This window comes from Bubalus bubalis, chromosome 7 (genome assembly GCF_019923935.1).
Source record: "Bubalus bubalis isolate 160015118507 breed Murrah chromosome 7, NDDB_SH_1, whole genome shotgun sequence".
NCBI lineage: Eukaryota > Metazoa > Chordata > Mammalia > Artiodactyla > Bovidae > Bubalus > Bubalus bubalis.
The window spans coordinates 19,850,578-19,869,657 of record NC_059163.1 but is presented as its reverse complement, the minus strand read 5'-3'; the positions used below and the strand labels follow the sequence as shown (position 1 = coordinate 19,869,657).

The window sequence follows — 19,080 nt, the reverse complement described above, 5'->3', positions numbered from 1 at the left end:
AACTTGACAATCATGACCGTGCCGTCATGAGAATGTTATGTAACCCTAGGAAACTCAAGCTTCCTCATGTCAATTTTTTAAAAAATAATTATTCCTATTTCTCATGGCTATGAGAACTAAATAAGAAAAAAGATGGCAAGCACTGGTACATGTCCAATGTATGTTCAATAAATGAGAGTTTGATCCCCCACTTCTCTGCACTACCTCCTTACTTGAGGATTTACTTACATCTATCTTTCACTCCATCTCTTATTACTCAACCATTCAGAATGGATACTATTTTCACTCATCCAGGTTTAAATTTTTTTTTGAACTTTACAACTGAACTAACACTCCTTTCTAAATATCAGTCTGAATTTTCTGTATTGAAAATTATATAAATTTTATTTGTGCAGTAAAGGGTGATACATATTGTATGAATTTTTGGTAGTCTGAATATATACCAAAAAAGAGAGAAAGAGATAATGTGTATAATTCTGGATCCATAAGACTTCAAGAAAAAAGTACTTCCTTAATAAATCTTATTATATGATAAGTGTTTTCAGTTATTAAAGCTACTGCTTAGCAGATAAAGAGAGAGAAAATTTATACTGGACTTCCAGGAGCAACTTTGGTATCCGACAGCAAGACTCACTCCTGGTTTGTCCTTCTAGTTAAAAGCCGTCAACTATAATCGGCAAGGGAAACTAATTTCAGTTACCAAAAGGCACAGAGCTCTAACTGTGAGTGAGATTTTGCGAAGTCACAGCTAACTCACTCTGTGGTCACTGTCCATAAACGTTTTCAAAGTATTAATGCACTCAATCCTTTTCATAAGCTTATGAGTATGTACTACTCTTATTATGAGGAAACTGAGGTTTACGTTAAGTAACTTATTCAAGATCACGTAACTATCAGAAAAGAGTGAAGCTGGGATACAAACACAGGAAGTCTGACTCCAAAGACTGTATTCTTTAGTATGTCAGTGGTTCTTAATCCCAATTAACTGATCTCTTTTTTTATAATACATACTTTATAGGCCCCTTTTATAATTCTAATATGAAGATCAGATAATGTTACCTACTTCTGAAAAATGAATATAATGCTTAATTGCAATGTGAGAGATAAAAAAAAATTTGTGCATTTCACTATAAAAATAATTTTAAATTACGATTTTAATTAGAAAATTTCAGGCAGAACTTGACCACTAACAACAAGTAAACTGCCTAGAAATTTCTGCTGTCTGAGAGGACAGAACTGTCCTAATGGAGAATCCCTATACTGACGTATACTGACTTTCTGCTGTCTTAGAGATTCTCTGTCATGAGTTCCATTCTTTTGCTTTTTTCCTTTCAGTACACATGTTGAGATCCTTCCTCACCTTTACAAATAAAATTACACAATGTGTATACCTACATTATTTAGTCTCTATGAACGAATTTAAGGCACAAATAATTTTAAAAATTGAAAGTTCAGGAAGAACACAAGAGCACAGGTATACTCTGGTAAAGAAATTAGTGTCAATTAAATTTAGCTCCAACCAGCACATCTCTTGCCAACTAATTTCTTACCGCTTATTTTAAATTCAACGACAGATTATATACTCTTTACTCTTTTAAGGCACTCAAGCTTTCCTTGCTTAGCAACTAAAGTTTATTATGGCAAAATCACATTTTGAGAAATAGTTATAGCATCTGTTGTAAAATTCAATCAATACCTCATGTTGCCCAGTTTACAGTTAAATAATCCCCCTCCATCCACCCATGTGATCATGAAATAACAAAGGGGGGGGGGAGCCAAACCAAACCCCTTTCAAGCGCAGACCTGTTCTTTGGGATGCAGGCAGCTCACTGGCAGCAGGCAGTGTACCTGTTGTTCCAGGAGGCAGTGCATAAGCTGAAGATGTTGATGGAGCTCCTGGCCCGCCATGCTGGAAGGAAGCTCCAGAGGAAGGGGGAGGAGGGAAAGAGGCGGCAGGGCAGGAGGTAGGTGGAGGGGCCTGGTGCGGTGCTGGGTACAGCTGGGACTGCCCAGAGTAGGAAGCAGCAGAAGGAATGTAAGGGGTGTTAGGGTAAGCATTTGAGGTGGAAGGAGCAACAGGATGCTGAGGTCGATACATTGCTGACCCCCCTGTTCCGAAGGAATACTGCTGGGCGGGTTGATAAGCTACACCAAGGAGAAGAAACAGAAATTTTAATTAGTTACAAATTTCATCAGACAGCAATGGAAAATCCAAGTGAACTCACTCTATGGAAATTTTCAATTCTTCTAGTAACAGTAAGTTACAACCAAACATTACCCACTTAAAATAATGTCATGCTTTTGATAGTCCAGCTGCCCTAACTATATCAAAAGTCACTGGACCCAATATTTGAACCTTGCCATTTCCAGATTGCTGCTGGCTATGAAAATCAAAGGATTGACCCTTTTCTGGGACTTCTATGCCTGTGAAAAGACTGCAGTGACATCTACTAGCCACCAGATGGAGCCATGCAGGAATGACACATCCTAAGCACACTCCCCTTTACAGTGAAAGTTAAGGGACCTTGGTGGCCACTCAAGATCTCTCCCACCATAACAACTGCAGCGTGAGCACTACTATTGTGAACCAGACTCCTTCTCCAACATCTAGTAAAATCATAAGCTACTCAAACTCCAGGCTTGAGCACAGTTCCAGATTAACAGGTAACTCTCTATGATCCCTGACAATTATATTTCTTACAGTATACAAAGTTGGTTAGTAAGATCAGGCAGTCAACTAATGTTTTAATACAAAGACTGGAACTCAAGATACCATTACCCTTTTGAGTGACCAGGCCCAGAATGTGAACCTCCACAGAGGGAATCTAATAGAACTGTGCTCAGTCTACTCTGAAGACAGACAGCACTTTCACACTGAGCACTGAGTGAAAAGCTGTATCAAATTTATATTCATGTTAAGTAAGAACATACATCTTATTAGCACAGAATATCCTCATTAAGATCAGTTTTTGCTAGGCAATATCGTGTTTTACAGTAGTTGGTTATACAATTTTCTCCTTTTGAGATTTTCATTTTTGTTTAAATTTTAAAATAGTGATGATGTTTTCCCTTCCAAGTATAAACAGTTTCTTAAAAAAAAAAAAAGAAAGCCAATGGAGAAACATCATTCTTATACATTTGTGAAAAGTCACAGAATATGCAAGGCCTGAAGGTGAACTACACCGGGCACTAATGAGGGCCAGCGGAGGCTCAGCGACTGTAACAACGCACCACCGCGGTGCAGGGTGTCTGGGTGGGGGAGGCTGTGCACGCAGGCAGGAGGCATACTGACACTTTCTGGACTTTCCACTCAATTTTGCTGTGAATCTACAACTGCTCTAAAATATGGTCTATCCCTTAAAAAAAAAAATATATGGAAGGTAACCACAAGAAACATCCCTTGGAGCCATTCTTCCAAAAGTGGTTTGCATCATCTTGACTAAAGGAAAAGTATATGTCACCAAAGAATTTCCAAAATTCTATTTTTTTAATGCCAAAATCATGGAACGACTGACTCTCTAGCAGGCTCAGGAACGGGAGGGAGAACCCACTGTTCGGAATGCAGTGACATGGGTGCTGTTTCCCGGCACGTTGGTTCAGAACGCCTCTCAGAGAAACCAAGTTTCTCTACATCAAGGACTCAAGCCCGACACTGAATGGCTCTTTCTTCACTTGTTAAAACTGGTTTGATCATGGCTTTGGAACTCCAAGGTGAAGAGTCACGACACTGGAGAACACATGCTGCTGTGACAGGGCTTCGGGGTCACGCTACTTACGCTGTGGCTGTGGATAAGGTGGTACCTGGGTGTGCACATGAGCTGGAGATGTGGGAAGCTGGGGGGCGGCAACATTTGGACTAACGTTTCCATGCATTACGAAGCCTGGAGGTGGAGGATTTTCTCCCTAGGCAATGAGAATATGGTAAAAAGGAGGATTACCTTCGGAACCAAGAATCTTACCAGATGGATTTATAATCTCTGAAATGAAATTTTAAAAAAATTTTATGCAAAAAAAAGTTACATTCTATGCATACTGATGTTTTCTGAGCAACACGTTGTACGTGATTTAAAGATTAGACAGGTCCAAAGTAATAACAGCGATGAATGGCAAGAGATGCTACAGCCTCATAAAATAGTATTGATGATATTTATAAAAAGTCACTAGGATTTTCCATCTCTACTAAATTCCATCCATATCTAATGCTTTGAAAAGTAAGTATACATGCCACACGGGAATTTTTTTTTTTCTTCTTTAGCATTTCTTGCAATGCTAAAAACAGGGGGAAAAAAAGAAAAGAATAAAAGAAAAGGGAAAAAATCTTCAGTGAAATTAGATTTAAACCACTGATAGAACCCTGGTTGATGTTTTTCTAGTTCGAGTCAATTTAGAACTGCCAAGGAAGAGGAGAGTGATAAGAAAATAAGTTGTGCTAAAAAAAACACACAAAAAAACCTATTTCTTGCCTCCCAAAAGCACTAAACTGCAATAAGCAGACAAACAGATGGGGGTGGGGAACTCGAGGTGGGTAGAAGATACATAACTACATACATATTCAGGTGAGCAGAACTCTGCTCAAAGAGGGATAATGAAGGATATACCTGTGTGTCAGAGGGAGAGGCTGCAGGTGGATGGCTGGGAAGGGCGGTAGGAGTTTTGTTACTCCAGGTAGTGACAGTGGGGGCAATTCTAACCTGAATTGAACAAAGAAATACCAATCACAGAACATAAAAAAATGAAAATGTTAAAAGAAGAAAAAAAAAATCCCTGAAGGCACTAACAGGCAGATGCAAAGCGAAAAAGAGCAGCGAGACAGCAGCGCACACTAGCCAGGCAGGTGGTCTCAGGGCAGCTGGGATTCCAAAAGAAAACACGCATTATGAAGAGGACAGGCAGAGGGGACAGCAGAAAAATCAATACGGAAACTAAATCAAAGCACAAGAACCATGCCATTCAAGTGTCAGGAGTAAGTGGAGAAAGGTAGGTTCTGTAAGTAGGGAAAGAAAGAAGACATTCCGGGGGGTTTGGGGGGCAATTATTGAGAAAAAAGAGTCATTTTTGAAGCAGTAATTGTATTCATGCTACGATTGTATCTGTGGACATACTGCTATATACTTCCCTTTTCAGGACTTCATTAGAGCTACAAAAATCATGTTAGTTCTGTATGAGGCTTAGAGTCATACAATCAGAGAATATTAAAGATCATCCCATCTAATCCCCACCGTTTACCATGGAGGAAAAAACAAGGCCCAGGGAAATGAAGGGGCTGGCTGAGGTCCAGAAAACTTGGGGTGGTGGAGCTTGGGCTGATTCCACACCTGCTGACTCCCAGCCAGTGTTCGCTACACTGCACCGTGTTGCTTATACCCTGGAGTCCAGAGGCTTTCAAAATCAATTTTTAAAGCCATCAAAATATTTTTTGTCAAGTAAATCTTTGTAGAAACTCAATCATATCAACAATTAGTAGCCAAGATGTGCTGGTCGCAGTAAGAACTCCTGATGTGGCTTCCCTTGCATCCTTTTACTCCTGCTTGTGAGCCTTCCTTTAAAACCACAAGCCACTGCCCTTATTCAGCACACCATAAGCTTTAATCATGAAAAACTACTCTCAGTTCATGATTGAATTTGTTTTCCTTTTCTTAAACTAGTGGACCACTAGGTCAAAGTATAACAAAAGTCTTTTAAGGTTTCCACATTTTCCCTGAAAGACAGATGAACTCGAGGACTCAGCGAGTAAACCTGTCTTCTCCCAAAGAAGAGAATGCCTTACTTTAGTGCCCCGAGAGGTCGAACTCAAGGTGCTGAGCTGAGGAGTTCTAATCCTGTTAACTACTACCTAGCTGATAAATTCTTAAATTTGTCAAATTTTAAGACAAATTCATGTCTTAAAATCCTGATTAGTGACTGGCTTCTCCACCACCTCTCAGCTTCCCAGCCATCACCTGACGTGCCCTCCCTATGTAACAGGTTTCTAAGACTAGCAATGAGAGTGGGGAATTTATTGTTTTGCCTACCAACACACCCTCAACAGGGAGAATACAGGCAAGCTCTTAGATTTGTATTTGTCAAATGAATGAAAAAAAATCAAAGCAGAGTAGTATAGATAGTTATAATTATATTCAAATGTAACCAATCTTGATTAAGTACCAAGCAAAAGCATAACTGACAAAAAAGCATGAATCTTTTTCAGTTTTTAAGGTTTTATGCTTACTTTTGCTACAACAAAATGTAAAAATGACTCCATCAATTCTACTAGCAATCTGTTCTATTTTAAAATGGGCAGAGTACCTACTAACTTGGTTATAAATCAAGACTATGTATTACTTATGAAAATAAATTTTATTTAAGAATATGAAGGTTATCTGGCCTGGAAATACAAGTTTCAACATGGAATAGCAAAAGACAATAAGAGGCCCCATTTTATACCATTAACCATTTGCTAATTTTTATTTAATAAATAAATGAGTTAATTAATAAACACTTCGCACTGCCCATGACCTACAACTTCATAAACCTTTGGTCATTTGCTTTTCTCTTTACAAGTTGTTAAAAAAAAAAAAAAAACTTGGATTCTGCATACTCTACTGTGCTGATACAGAAGACACAGAACACCCACACTAGTGACTCAGAAAATACACCTTAGAAAAAGACTATTTTCTAAAAATGTTTAAAAAAAAAAAGTAACCAAGTCACCCACAAAATTGTTCTCATTTTACTTATAGTTTGTTAGATGAATCAAATTGTAAAAATTTCAGATGTACATGTGCAATATGTTTGAGTGATGGAGAAATAAGAAATCTCCCTAGCTTAAACTATATCTAATTTATCAATTATTTGACTAGATTAGAGGGATAATTTTTAAAAAATGTATCATAAATGCTACTTTCAAGGACAGAAAAACTATAACCATTAAAACAGTATGTTGTCTACAGTTTCATCACAGGCCTCTTCCCCAACAAACTAAAACCACCAATGTGACATACATAAACGTTCCTACTTAGTCTGGACCGTATCACTCACATGGGGATAGTATTGTTGAGCTGGAACTCTTGGCATCTGTGCGTGGCCAGCACCAGGTCCAGGCCTGTTCTTGGGCACTTGATGCCTCTCATAAGGAATTTTGGGTGATTCCTGTTGTCCTGGTATTGGATCTCCTTGTGCTCTACAAAGTCTGTCTCGAAGCTGTACAATATTTGGCTATAAGAAGCAATGGAAAAAAGCCAAGCAAATTATTAAAGAGTTCACCCAACTAAATATGACATATTGATCTTAAAGTAAGCATGATCATTCATATGATTTTTGTTCATATGCTGTGTATTACACCACAGGCTCTGGCACATTAGAGTTTGACATCACGGTTTCCAATATTCAAGACTGGCACCAAAGGTCCATTATACACAGTGTCACCTGTCATTTAACTGAGGGAGGTGTTTGAATCCTGCCTGCCGCACGGCAGTACCAAGACTGTCACCCATCATCACCGCGCGTTTGTCGTCTTCTTGTAGTGACAGATGAGTAATGCTCACAAACCACAAAACCACAAAAGTTGAAAAGAATACAAATTTGTTTCTCTGTAGGGCAAAAAAGGCTCTGAAAGAGAATCAACTGCTAAAGATAGTGATGGAAGAAAATGGTGATCTATGTAAGAGATGAAAATTAATTAAAACAGAGATGCTTGAAATAAATTAAGAGTCAGATGTTAAATTCAGGGCAGCTCACATGGATCTACAATTATATGGATCTCCAGTAAGTGTGAGTTGACCATATACATATGTTAAAATGTTTTAGCAACACTTCATTTTAGTATCTAAAAATTATACATTTCTATAAATTCATTAAAGGTTTAAAGACATCACTTAAACTCTGTGGGTATACTTAGGTAAACTAGTCTTTTATGGAGAAGAACTATACCATAATGATATTACAAAGTCTCAGAAAATATTCTCCAGAAAATACTAAGGGTATACTGATATATATAGTAGAAGTAATGTCAAAATTAAAATTTTTACACAAAGAATGTTCTTTAAAAGTCCAAAGAAAAGCATGAAGAATAATGTATATAAAATGTATGTGACTATAAACAGTATTAAAAATGAAGAGCTTACTTCTTAGGCTAGAAAATCTAAAGGTCTTAAGACAAAGTTAGTCTTAAGATTAAGGGTCTTAGACCTCAATATAATAATGAGACTCTATTAAGTAGAAAATCCTATAAAACTATTAAACCAAAGTAATTATAAAGATTTTGTTTCTACTCCACTTAATGTTCTCATCAACAATTAAGATGTGAGCTGGATCCTACATGTGAGTGGATATAAAACCAACTGGTGTCCTACCTCCACAGTCCCGGGACACGGGTATAAGTATTTTTACTCAATGAAATGTATTGATATGCCCTAGAAGAGACAAAATACTGCAAACTAAAAAATTTGTCAAAAACTGAATGAAGTTCAGAATAAAAAGATCAGAAATAAGAAAAGGCTCAAAATTAAGCTCTAGCAGATATACAATGCAGAGTCACTTGTGAGTTTGGAAACTCCCGCAGGGAAAGGATTTTGGCAATCCTAGTCATCACTACATATTCAGTCGCTTGCTGAACTGAACAATATGAAATGAATAACTGAAATGAACAAATATGAACAAGGCTGAGTTATTTCACACCAAATAAGGACACTAAATTATGTGTGCAATGTAGTGTTCTCTGCCTTGGATACTTTAAAAATATACTCGCCTATAGACAGCACCACACTGAAATAGCGTATAGAATGAACGGATACATTATTACCTGGAGTGTCATTTGTGGGGATTTTAAAATCACAACCCCAATTTGGTTAAGTATTAACATTTATAGCTTTTCAACACAGAAGACACCTACAAAGAATCTTGTGCACAGAACCAGCACTTGGCTTAAGAAATAAACTGGTTCTTTTCCTACTCATTTTCCTCAAATACTATGCCCTTAAGTACAAAGGGAAGAAGACTCTCTCTCTCTGACGTAGCCTGCATACACCTAAAATTAACCTTGAAGACTCGTCAGTAATATTCACCAATAGTTAAGTGATAGAAACTCAAGTGCTCCAACTAGTACATTTATGTTTAATGCTGTGTGCTATCTACTGAACTCACCTTACTCATACATTAAAAGAAGAAAAATGGCCACTTCTAATTACCTGGTTGGTGTTTTCAGGAAGAAAAGCCAAGGCTGCAGCAATACTGCCTTGGGCTGCCAACAAATTGGCATACTGACTCATTTTCTCAGCCAAAAGAACTCCTACAGTATTAGTGTCCATGGCTTGGGTGAGTTGTACAGCTTTTCGCAGGATGACAACTTTCTCAATCAGATCCTGAATGAGAAAAAGAAGGGGGAGTGAAAGAGAATTGGACAATGCTACCAAGATGTATACTGAGAGGAAGCAGGAAAAGATAAGGCGTTACGAACAGCTCCAAAGCCTACCAAAGTACAGTGTTCATTATCACCAATATTTAAAAGCTCTAAAGAGTGGACGACCATTTAGGTAACTAAAAAAGCAAGGAGGAAGAAGGTCTTCTACACGTGGTTAAAGTACAGGTTGCCATCTTCTCCTAAACATCCTTCAACTGCCAGATACTTGTCTTGTGAGTTAAAACAGGCAAGTATCCAAAATGAAAGTGACAGGCACATGTCCGAAGGCAGAAACTGGGTCCCAGGAGGTAGAAGAGAAAATATTATACTATAAAAATAGTACGAGTTGACCTCCAAACGGGCTTAGTATTTCAAACCCCAAGTTTCTCACATTGCTCTCCAATACCCATTTCAACAACGGAGAGCTATGCATCAGGTATAAGGTACAAGAATATCCCATCTGCCCTTCATAAGTACACCAATCCAATCTTGAATTGTGGGGGGAAAAAAGTGTTTTCTCTCAGAAGCACTTAGAAGGAAAAACCTTGATTCCTACAAGACTTTTGGTTTCAGTAGTGATCTTTAAAGCCACAAGCCTACTAAGAGAATCTCTGCTGAGAGAAAACAAACAGACTGAGATTTCTTGGGACTCTGCTGACTAGATGGTTAGGGGGGAAAAAAAAATCTAAATATACAGTTACTCAGCACCTGACCACAGTCCCCAGACTTTTTTACTTTCTCTCTTGCCGTGTATTAGTGCTACATGGGATTCCGTTTATCTCTTACACTCATTTCTCCTGAACCGTGAAGACAGTCTGCTGGTACGGAGGACTCCTCCCACTCCTGACCCCATTGGGTTTCCCGGCCCAAGGCAGACAGGATCCCTGGAGGCAGAGGAGGAGCATGAGGAAAAGAGGCAAACTGGCTTCCCCATGCTCCTGCCGCTTACTTTCCTCACTATCATATTCCAATTTCGTCCTCATAGACAGCTGCATTCCCAGTTCACTATGCCATCATCTCAGACGTTGCCCTTCCAAATACAGCAGTAAATCCACATAATTATCCAGCCAAAGAACTAAAGTGTAATTAAGTAGGGTGAAAGCAGTGAACACCTGGAATAAATCAGTCTCTAGAACATAAGCAGGGGTGAAAGACAGCACTAGAGAGGAAGCACCTTTTGTTTCAAAGATACTAACCTGGAGGGACAAAGGACTGCTACCGTCTTGAGCTTTAGTCCAACATGCAATTAGTTTCTCTACATTCCCTGCACAAATGTAGCAGAGACAGGCCTGAGTCTGCAGGAGGCTATCACCGTCACTTTCAAGTCTGGTTCCCAGAAGATCTGTAGAGGAAAACAAGTAAGTTTATACACAAGGCACTCTGTGTACAAGGTCATGAGCTGCCCAGCAATATTTTCAGAGGTATGGATCAAACTTTATAACCATTGAGTAGCAGGCAGAAATAAAATCACTGTCATGTAAATATTCAGTAAATACTTACTGTTAAATTAGTGGTGTGACAGATTATATATAATAAACAATTTCACAAGATTCTATATCTAGCCATAGAATAAATTTCTCATTACATTAGAAAAAATTAAAAGTGGGAACAATATTTGAACAGAAAAATCCTAATGAACATTTAACTGCATTTTATCTTGTCCAGGTACTTTTGTAAGCAGTGGACTAAAATATGGTGCATTTGGAGTAAATATCAATAAGTAGGACTATGCTGAATTATTTATAATAATAAAGTTAATATCTTATCATTTTTCTATTCTCATATACTTTCAAGGTTATTCATTTTTATACCAGCAGCCTAAAGCTTCTGTTCTTGCATATAATAAACATTATGTCTGAGCTATCAGAGTTTAATCATGGCCTTTAACAGTAATTTCTACTTATATGGCTCAGAGGTTTAAGTGTCTGCCTGCAATGCAGGAGACCAGGGTTCGATCCCTGGGTTGGGAAGATTCCCCTGGAGAATGAAATGGCAACCCACTCCAGTATTCTTGCCTGGAGAATCCCATGGATGGAGGAACCTGGTGGGCTACAGTCCACGGGGTCACAATGAGTCGGACACGACTGAGCGACTTCACTTTCACTTATTTGCTAATAATTGTTTGCCATTTTAGACAAACCAGGCTCCTCCATCCATGGGATTCTCCAGGCAAGAGTACTGGAGTGGGCTGCCATTTCCTTCTTCAGGGGAACTTATTTTATCAAGCTAACACTTATTAACAAAGGGCTGATTATGTGCCATTTTACATATGAATAGACTGAGGCTTAGAAATGAATTTTTCCTAGTTCATACAGTTAGTAAGTAGCAAATGCAAAAGTATCAGTGTGGTCTGTGTGAAATCAAAATCATTATACAATATTTTAAAAAATGGCTAGAAGTTATGGAGAAACAACACAGTCAATACTTCTGAGAAAAGCATTCAAATGAGAACTTCATTTTCTTATCTGTGATTAATAGTAGGTTTACAAAAATTTCTAAATAAAATCTGTCACTAATTTTACGTACAATGTATCATGCCATGTATGTCATATAAAATTCATTTTCTTACCACAAAGGGTGGAAAATTCATCTGATTTAGCGTAAGTCAACACTGCAGCTAACGCCTCTCTCCAATTTTTAAGATCACAAGACTCAACAATCTCTTTCCAGTTCTTCATCACTACTGCAGTGATTAGCTTGGGGAAGGAAAACCAAGGGACAATTAAAAGCCTTTGGTATACTAATAAAAATTAACTCTGGCTAATCAATCACATCTTTCAACTTCTTTGACAGTATTTCATGCAAAATAAAGGAGCAGCAAAGTACATCCTTTAGCCAACTGACATAAAAAAAAAACCATATGATTTTCTCTCAAATAAAAAAGTCACAGTAGCCTATTTTACAAAAGGCTGAGAAGGAAAACTATATACGGTGTCAAAAAACATTCCTGGCCAAAAAAGTACTAGGGGCAAAGTCCTAGGAGAGAAAGGGAACAGGCTGTGTGAGGAGCTGAAAGGCAGCCAGTGGGGACCGACACGACACAAGCCTGGAGACGAACCGCAACCCAGGCTGGCGGGACTGAGCACTGGGCAACTTTTATGGGAAGAAATTGAGTACCGTCGAGCAGGGGGCTTAAAAACCTATAGACCCTCTGCACCAGAAATTCCTTTCCGAGGATCTCAGCCTTGTTAAACAATTAGAAATTTGTACAAATCTTTAGGCACAATAAGGATGTTTACCACTGTCTTAACTATATTAGGAAAATGTAAGAAACTACTAAACATCTCAAAATAAGGGAAATGATATATCCCTCCTATAGAATATAGGGCAATTAAAATTTTTTTGTAAGAAGCTTCAATGATATGGGAAAATGATTACAATGTAAGTGACAGTGTCTATAAGTAAAACAACACACATATGTACTTCTAGAATCTTGATTCCGTTTTTAAAAGTTCTACAAATGCACAGAGAGATATATAAAAGGTTATGTACCAATCTGACTGAAGAATCAGGAAGTATTAAAATGTTTATCTTTAACATTTTCTATGTTCTAATTTTTCTACAGTAAAAATATGAAAAGCATTTTAATTTAAAAAATTATATATATAAACGACAAAAACCTGGGACAATCATGCCAACCTGTTAACAATAACTAATTTCTGGGTTAAAGGATTATGGGTGGTTTTTTGGTTCTTCACTGTTTTCTCCCTTTTAATTATCTATAATGAGTGCTTTGCTTTTTACAAACAAATACTATTATTTATTATTAAAATAACATACCCTGGTAATTTTGCTTTGGGATTTTGCAAAGTATTTCTTCTGGGTTCGAGCTAAGAGTTCTTGTCCACCCGCTATGGCCAATATAATGGCATCAGCCATGCGGTTATCATGTAAACAAAGGTCAACAGCACTCTCGAAGTTACCCGTTAGCAAAGCCTGAGTAATTAAGCCATCAATATCTGCAATAAAGAAATAATACACCCAAGTTAATAAAATTTTTTGTTACAAGAAAAAAAAACTACATCTATCAATTATTAATACACATTCAGCAGAAAACACAAAGTTGAATTCTGAATATTACTGGGAGGTTAATCTCTATCACAAACTGCTGATATCTACAGAAACATACTGAGATGCATGTAAATAAAATCAGGTAAAATAACATATTTTTCAGATTGCTTAAATGCAATAATAAAGATCCTTTACGGTTTTTATCACATAGGTATCAGATCATGCCATCATTTTTAAGGTACTGATTACATGTACTAAATGATAACTGAGTTCTTTTCAACCTTTACCACATGTGACAAAATGTTTCTAACTTAAACTCAGGGACTATTTGCTTTCAAATGGTTAAAAAATTTGATACCAAAACCAACAGATACTTACCCCCACTGATAGAGATGTTAAATGTTCCTCCAGCTGCTGGTAGAAATTCAGATTCTTGTTTTTCCTCTTTAATTTGCTAAAGAGATGGAAAGAGCAGCAACTTAGCCAGAATGGAACTACAATAATTTACCAGCAAAACAAGATTTAAATATGATTACTTACTGACTAGATGACATGCCAAGTTATTCCAGAGAAGCTCTCAAATTCAAGTTTACACTAAAATCTATGACATCCTTAAGAATTAACTCTTATCAGATAATCATAAATAAAATCCAAAGTCATCAGAAATAACGTGAAACAAACTTAAATGTACATATTCACACTGGTGGCTCAGAAGATACTGAGGCTGAAAAGTCTTTTTCTTAGATATCTCAACTAAGAGTAGCCTGAGACACACAAAATATGTTTTAAATTACATTACATTTAGATCTTAAAAGCAACTTTGCTTCCATACATCTCAAAACTTCTGTCCAGTAGGTGTAGTTGTAACAGTCTTTTGGTTGTAACTGACTCAGTTGTGGAAAAAAAATAATGCTTGGCATCCTTATATAAATGCAATGTAAAGAGTTATTTATCAATATACTCAAATTCAATTAGAGATTTTGTGTTCACTTCAACTAATCATACCTGGAACTATAGGCTGGTCTGGTAAAAATGTACACAGTTCTGTTATAAATTTCTGAAACTAGCTGTAAGACTGAGCAAAAATAAATTCAATACCTTCTTTCTTTAGAAGAAAAGAAATGTAATAGAGGCATCCTGCTGGCAAATATTTTAAATACTTTCTCTTCAATGCATAAAAGTTCAAAAGAAGACAAAAAATAATATATATCAGATTATAGAGGAACTAAAAGAAAAAACATGTCTGTCTTACATGAGATAAAATGTTATCTTCTGTGCTCCTGTTACCTATACATTTGAATCTTAGCACCCAGTATTCAAAGTCAGGAGCATTTTTGAATTGGATAATTTTAGTGTAGCACAAGGTATAACATCATCTGTGAATGATGTTAAATTTAGTTAAATTAGTTAAAATTGACTATTACAGGAAAATAACCATAATCTTAATTCTTTCCCTAACAAAAGAGAAGCATTTTAGAATTTAAAAACTGAAATAAACTTTTAAAACTTTATTCATATTGTACTGATGGGCTCAGTTGTGTCCAACTTTGTGACCCCATGGACTGTAGCCTGCCTGGCTCCTCTGTCCATGGAATTTTCCAGGCAAGAATACTGAAGTGGATTGCCATTTCCTCCTCCAGGGGACCATCCTGACCCAGGGATTGAGCTTGTGTTTCTTGCATCTCCTGCACCAGCAGGCAAATTTTTATACCACTGTACCACCTGGGAAGCACTGAGGAATAAATCAGATACTGATCTGATTATATTCACTAACAAATATTCCCCCAAAATCTTTTTTTTCTCTTAATGATGTTTCAAATTTGCTTTCAAAAAACAACTAATAAACCCTTATATATGGACTTATAAATTATACACAAAGCCAAAATATGCACAATTTATTATGTAATGTGTATCTTTAATGTCTAAACTACTATTTTTATTTTATATAATTATAGCATCATCAGGATTAAGGAGAAGATATGACCACCTTAAACATTTTTTTCAAATATTCTGAAAGCACATATTGATGACTACTGGTTTATTACATACATGCTGCTACTGCTGCTAAGTCGCTTCAGTCGTGTCCGACTCTGTGCGACCCCACAGATGGCAGCTCACCAGGCTGCCCCGTCCCTGGGATTCTCCAGGCAAGAACACTGGAGTGGGCTGCCATTTCCTTCTCCAATGCATGAAAGTGAAAAGTGAAAGTGAAGTCGATCAGTCATGTCCAACCCTCAGCGACCCCATGGAAAGCAGCCTTCCAGGCTCCTCCATCCATGGGATTTTCCAGGCAAGAGTACTGGAGTGGGGTGCCATTGCCTTCTCCGTGTTACATACATATATACCTATTAATTCATGAGTGGATTTCTAAACAATTCTCTATTTGTATAGAAAGAGTAAGTCCAGCTGTATACAAATTAAAGTATCTTTCTTGAACGTACCCTACAATTCTAGGTATTCCCAAAATTAGTTCAAATTTTTAGTAAGATTTTATCCATACCCTTTATTCTTGAGTCAAATAAATGCTTGAAGATCCAATTCTAAGGAAAATATTTATAATAATCATCTTGTAATAGTCTAAATTTAAAGAGGAATTATTTTTATAACTTAGTAAAAGGCTGTAAGAAACTTTACATAGTCAGGATATCTCCATATCAAAGAGAACAATGAAAAAGTCAAATATGAGATGAGAAACAAGAACCTGTTGATTAATTTTCCAAGATGAAAGAAATATAATTAAAAAGCAAGAAAAGTAAATTACAGAATTATTTATTAGTGGTTTAAAAAAAAACCAGAAAATTAAAAAGGAAAAAAATTAATGATACAACTCTGTGCTCAAGGACTCTTTTTTTTCTAGTTATAAAAATGGTCACTATAATTCCGGATGCATTTTCTAGTGAGTCAAACAATCAGATTATTAGTGAAATACTCTTTACTTGGGCTTCCCTGGTAGCTTAGATGGTAAAGCATAAATCTACACGCAATGCAGGAGATGAGGGTGGATTCTTTACTTGGACTCAAAATTAAAGATTAATTCAAAGGCCTATGCCACTGATCGTGAGCCCTAAATTTACTTAGACTCAAAATTAAAGATTAATTCAGAGGCCTATGCCACTGATCGTGAGCCCTAAATATTAACAAGCCAAGAAAAAACATTAATGTTGCATGCAATGTAATGTGGATTTCTGAACAAAATCTTTTTTCAGTTTGACATCCTGATATACTCACAACAGCTGTTAATTTTAAACCAGATAATCCAGAAGCTAGGTCAGAGAACTGAAGACTTTAGAGATGGTATGTGCTTAGTCACTCAGTCATGTCCGACTCTTTGTAACCCTGTGGACTGTAGCCCGCCAGACTCCTCTGTCCACGGGATTCTCTAAGCAAGAATACTGGAGTGGGTTGCCATGCCTTCCTCCAGGGAATCTTCCCAACCCAGGGACCGAACCCAGGTCTCCTGCACTGCAGGTGGATTCTTCCGTCTGAGCCATCAGGGAAGCCCTTAGAGATGGTACTTCTGTCAAATTAGTAAATAGACTCCTATCTTAAGCATCTCTAAGAAAATATATGCCAGCTTTATGCTGGAACATGCAGCCAAGAAATTTTCCATGTTTCACTGTGAGATAAACAAACCACATATTTTCCCCATGTTAAAGATGAGAAAAATAAGTACCTCTCCCAAGAGCTGCTCTTCAGCAGCAGGGCTCTCCTCCCCGTCACCCTGCGCTACTTGGTCAGAGTCTTTAAGAGCCTTTGGTACACAAAACAGTGACAGAGGGGTTTGAAGAACGTAGCATCAAAAGGTTATTAGGGAACAAGAAGACAAAAGACCCAACCAACAACATTCAGAGCTAGTTTAATCACAAGAAGTTACACTAAGTAAATTTATTTGAAAAACATCATTAGAGGGAAAGCAAAGAGCCATTATTGCTAAGACCCAACCCCTTTTTCTTGCCAAACGAGAATTATTCATGTATTAAAAATATCTACAATTAGTATTTTTAAATTATAAAGCAGTAAGACAGACAAAAATTTCCTAAATTATATTTTCTTCTTCATGACCTAAACCAAAATTTTAGAAGGTAGCTATTTTTACAGGCCTTCTCTTACCACATCAGGTCCATCCACTTTGTTCAAGGCCAAAGCAATCTGAAATAAAGACAACAACTCAGCTACCAAAGGGAGTTAACTCTATTTCAAGACATAGAGCAAACGTTCACCTACTACTCCATTCTCATTGGCAAAAATCCAAAAAAGGTTCAAATTAGGGACAGCATGCTCAAGAACAGAGTAAAATGAGTGCAGAGCAGATTCTCAATGATGTTGGTTTCAATTATGTAGATTTATTGCTCACATGTCATCTTACTCTGCTATTCAGTTATAAAACTAACCTCAAAACAGCATGTATTCTTCTGTCTTAAATAACCATAAAAAAAAATTTCTTCAGATACTCACTATGGAAAGAACATTAAGAGTATTTTGACAATCAAATTTTATCTCCTCATTTTTTGCTGTCAGGTATGCAGTAAAACTTTCACGTTAATCTCTTGCAAATCAAGTTATAGCATGAAGAAGTTCAGACTAACAATAAAGTTAAATATAAAAAAAATCTAAAGCAGTGAGCAAGAGACACATGGCCAGTAAGCAGGGGGGCTCTGACGTGAGCCCAAGTACTAATCTTCCAAGTGCTCAGCACTGACTGAGAGGAGCTCACGGGATCCTACCTGCTGCACACGCACGATAACCCTGCAATGCTATGGAAAACCTGAGTCATTTCCAAAAAATGGCAAAGGCCTAATACAGATTACACAAAGAATCCAATATATTTCCTTCAAGGTTTCCAAGGTCAGAGTGTTTTAACTGCTGTTAGGCCAACACTGTGGAATAATTATTAAGCTCCTCAGAGAAGAAAACTTAAAAACTGGAATATGACCTCCCATTTTTAAAAAGCAATCTTTTTTTTTAACATTAAAATATTAAGCAAAAACAAACGAAAGAAAAAAAAATTAAGCAAACCACTTGGGCTTTTTTATTTATTCAGGCTCAGTACAGTAAAACACTTTTGTTCCAAAATATTTATTAATACTAGTTACTTGTGAGCTGGACCAACTCAATACACAGTTTGGGAACTGTGAGCTGAGGGCATAAATAGCTGGGGTGGAAAACTGTACCCTAATTTTCATCACTTAAGCTGTAGACAATGCAGGGAAACAAACTTTTCCCTCTCTTTCCTCCAGAGCCACTGACTACTTATCCTCTTAAAAATCCAAGTGCTATTCCCAGTGTTTGAGGCTCACTGTCTTTTTTGTTTCAAGGCCCAACTGACACTCGTTAGATCAAGTTTAAAGATGGTTCTGGCAGCTTCTAAATTGGGTATTATCGATGAAAAGTTTCAACTTTAACAACATGAATCTAAAACTCTGGTGACCAAGCATAAATTCTTATTAAATGTTTACTGAATGATTTGCAATAATCTGTATAGAACTTAAAAAAATAAACAAAAAATACCTACACTACATAAATATTTCACTTGTGTAAGCACAGCCTTTAAAACTTCCCCCAAAGTTTACCTTCTTTCCTAGGTCTTCTTTTCTATATCCTAGAAGTTCAAGGTATTTTCCACGAGAATCATCCTCAAAGTTTACCTTAAAAAAAGACATTTTCTTGAAATAAAGAACTGCATCTAAAGGCCC

General features: G+C 37.0%; 1 protein-coding gene across 17 annotated transcripts in view; it reads right to left on the bottom strand.

The window, feature by feature from the left end:
- SEC31A (SEC31 homolog A, COPII coat complex component) overlaps positions 1-19,080 on the bottom strand; it is a 59,892-nt gene that overhangs the window by 13,855 nt on the left and 26,957 nt on the right. For 5 of the 17 annotated variants that reach the window (XM_044945718.2, XM_044945722.2, XM_044945720.2 and 2 more), the window contains exons 12-23: positions 18,958-19,032; positions 17,498-17,536; positions 17,061-17,138; positions 13,766-13,841; positions 13,157-13,335; positions 11,946-12,072; positions 10,573-10,718; positions 9,165-9,338; positions 7,018-7,194; positions 4,599-4,691; positions 3,777-3,903; positions 1,804-2,145 (exon numbers count right to left, since the gene is read on the bottom strand). In XM_044945718.2, the coding sequence (XP_044801653.2) occupies positions 1,804-2,145; positions 3,777-3,903; positions 4,599-4,691; positions 7,018-7,194; positions 9,165-9,338; positions 10,573-10,718; positions 11,946-12,072; positions 13,157-13,335; positions 13,766-13,841; positions 17,061-17,138; positions 17,498-17,536; positions 18,958-19,032 (1,633 nt within the window). The remainder of the gene's footprint in view (positions 1-1,803; positions 2,146-3,776; positions 3,904-4,598; positions 4,692-7,017; positions 7,195-9,164; positions 9,339-10,572; positions 10,719-11,945; positions 12,073-13,156; positions 13,336-13,765; positions 13,842-17,060; positions 17,139-17,497; positions 17,537-18,957; positions 19,033-19,080) is intronic. The other 12 variants (XM_044945723.2, XM_044945725.2, XM_044945726.2 and 9 more) reach the window with 10 other exon arrangements.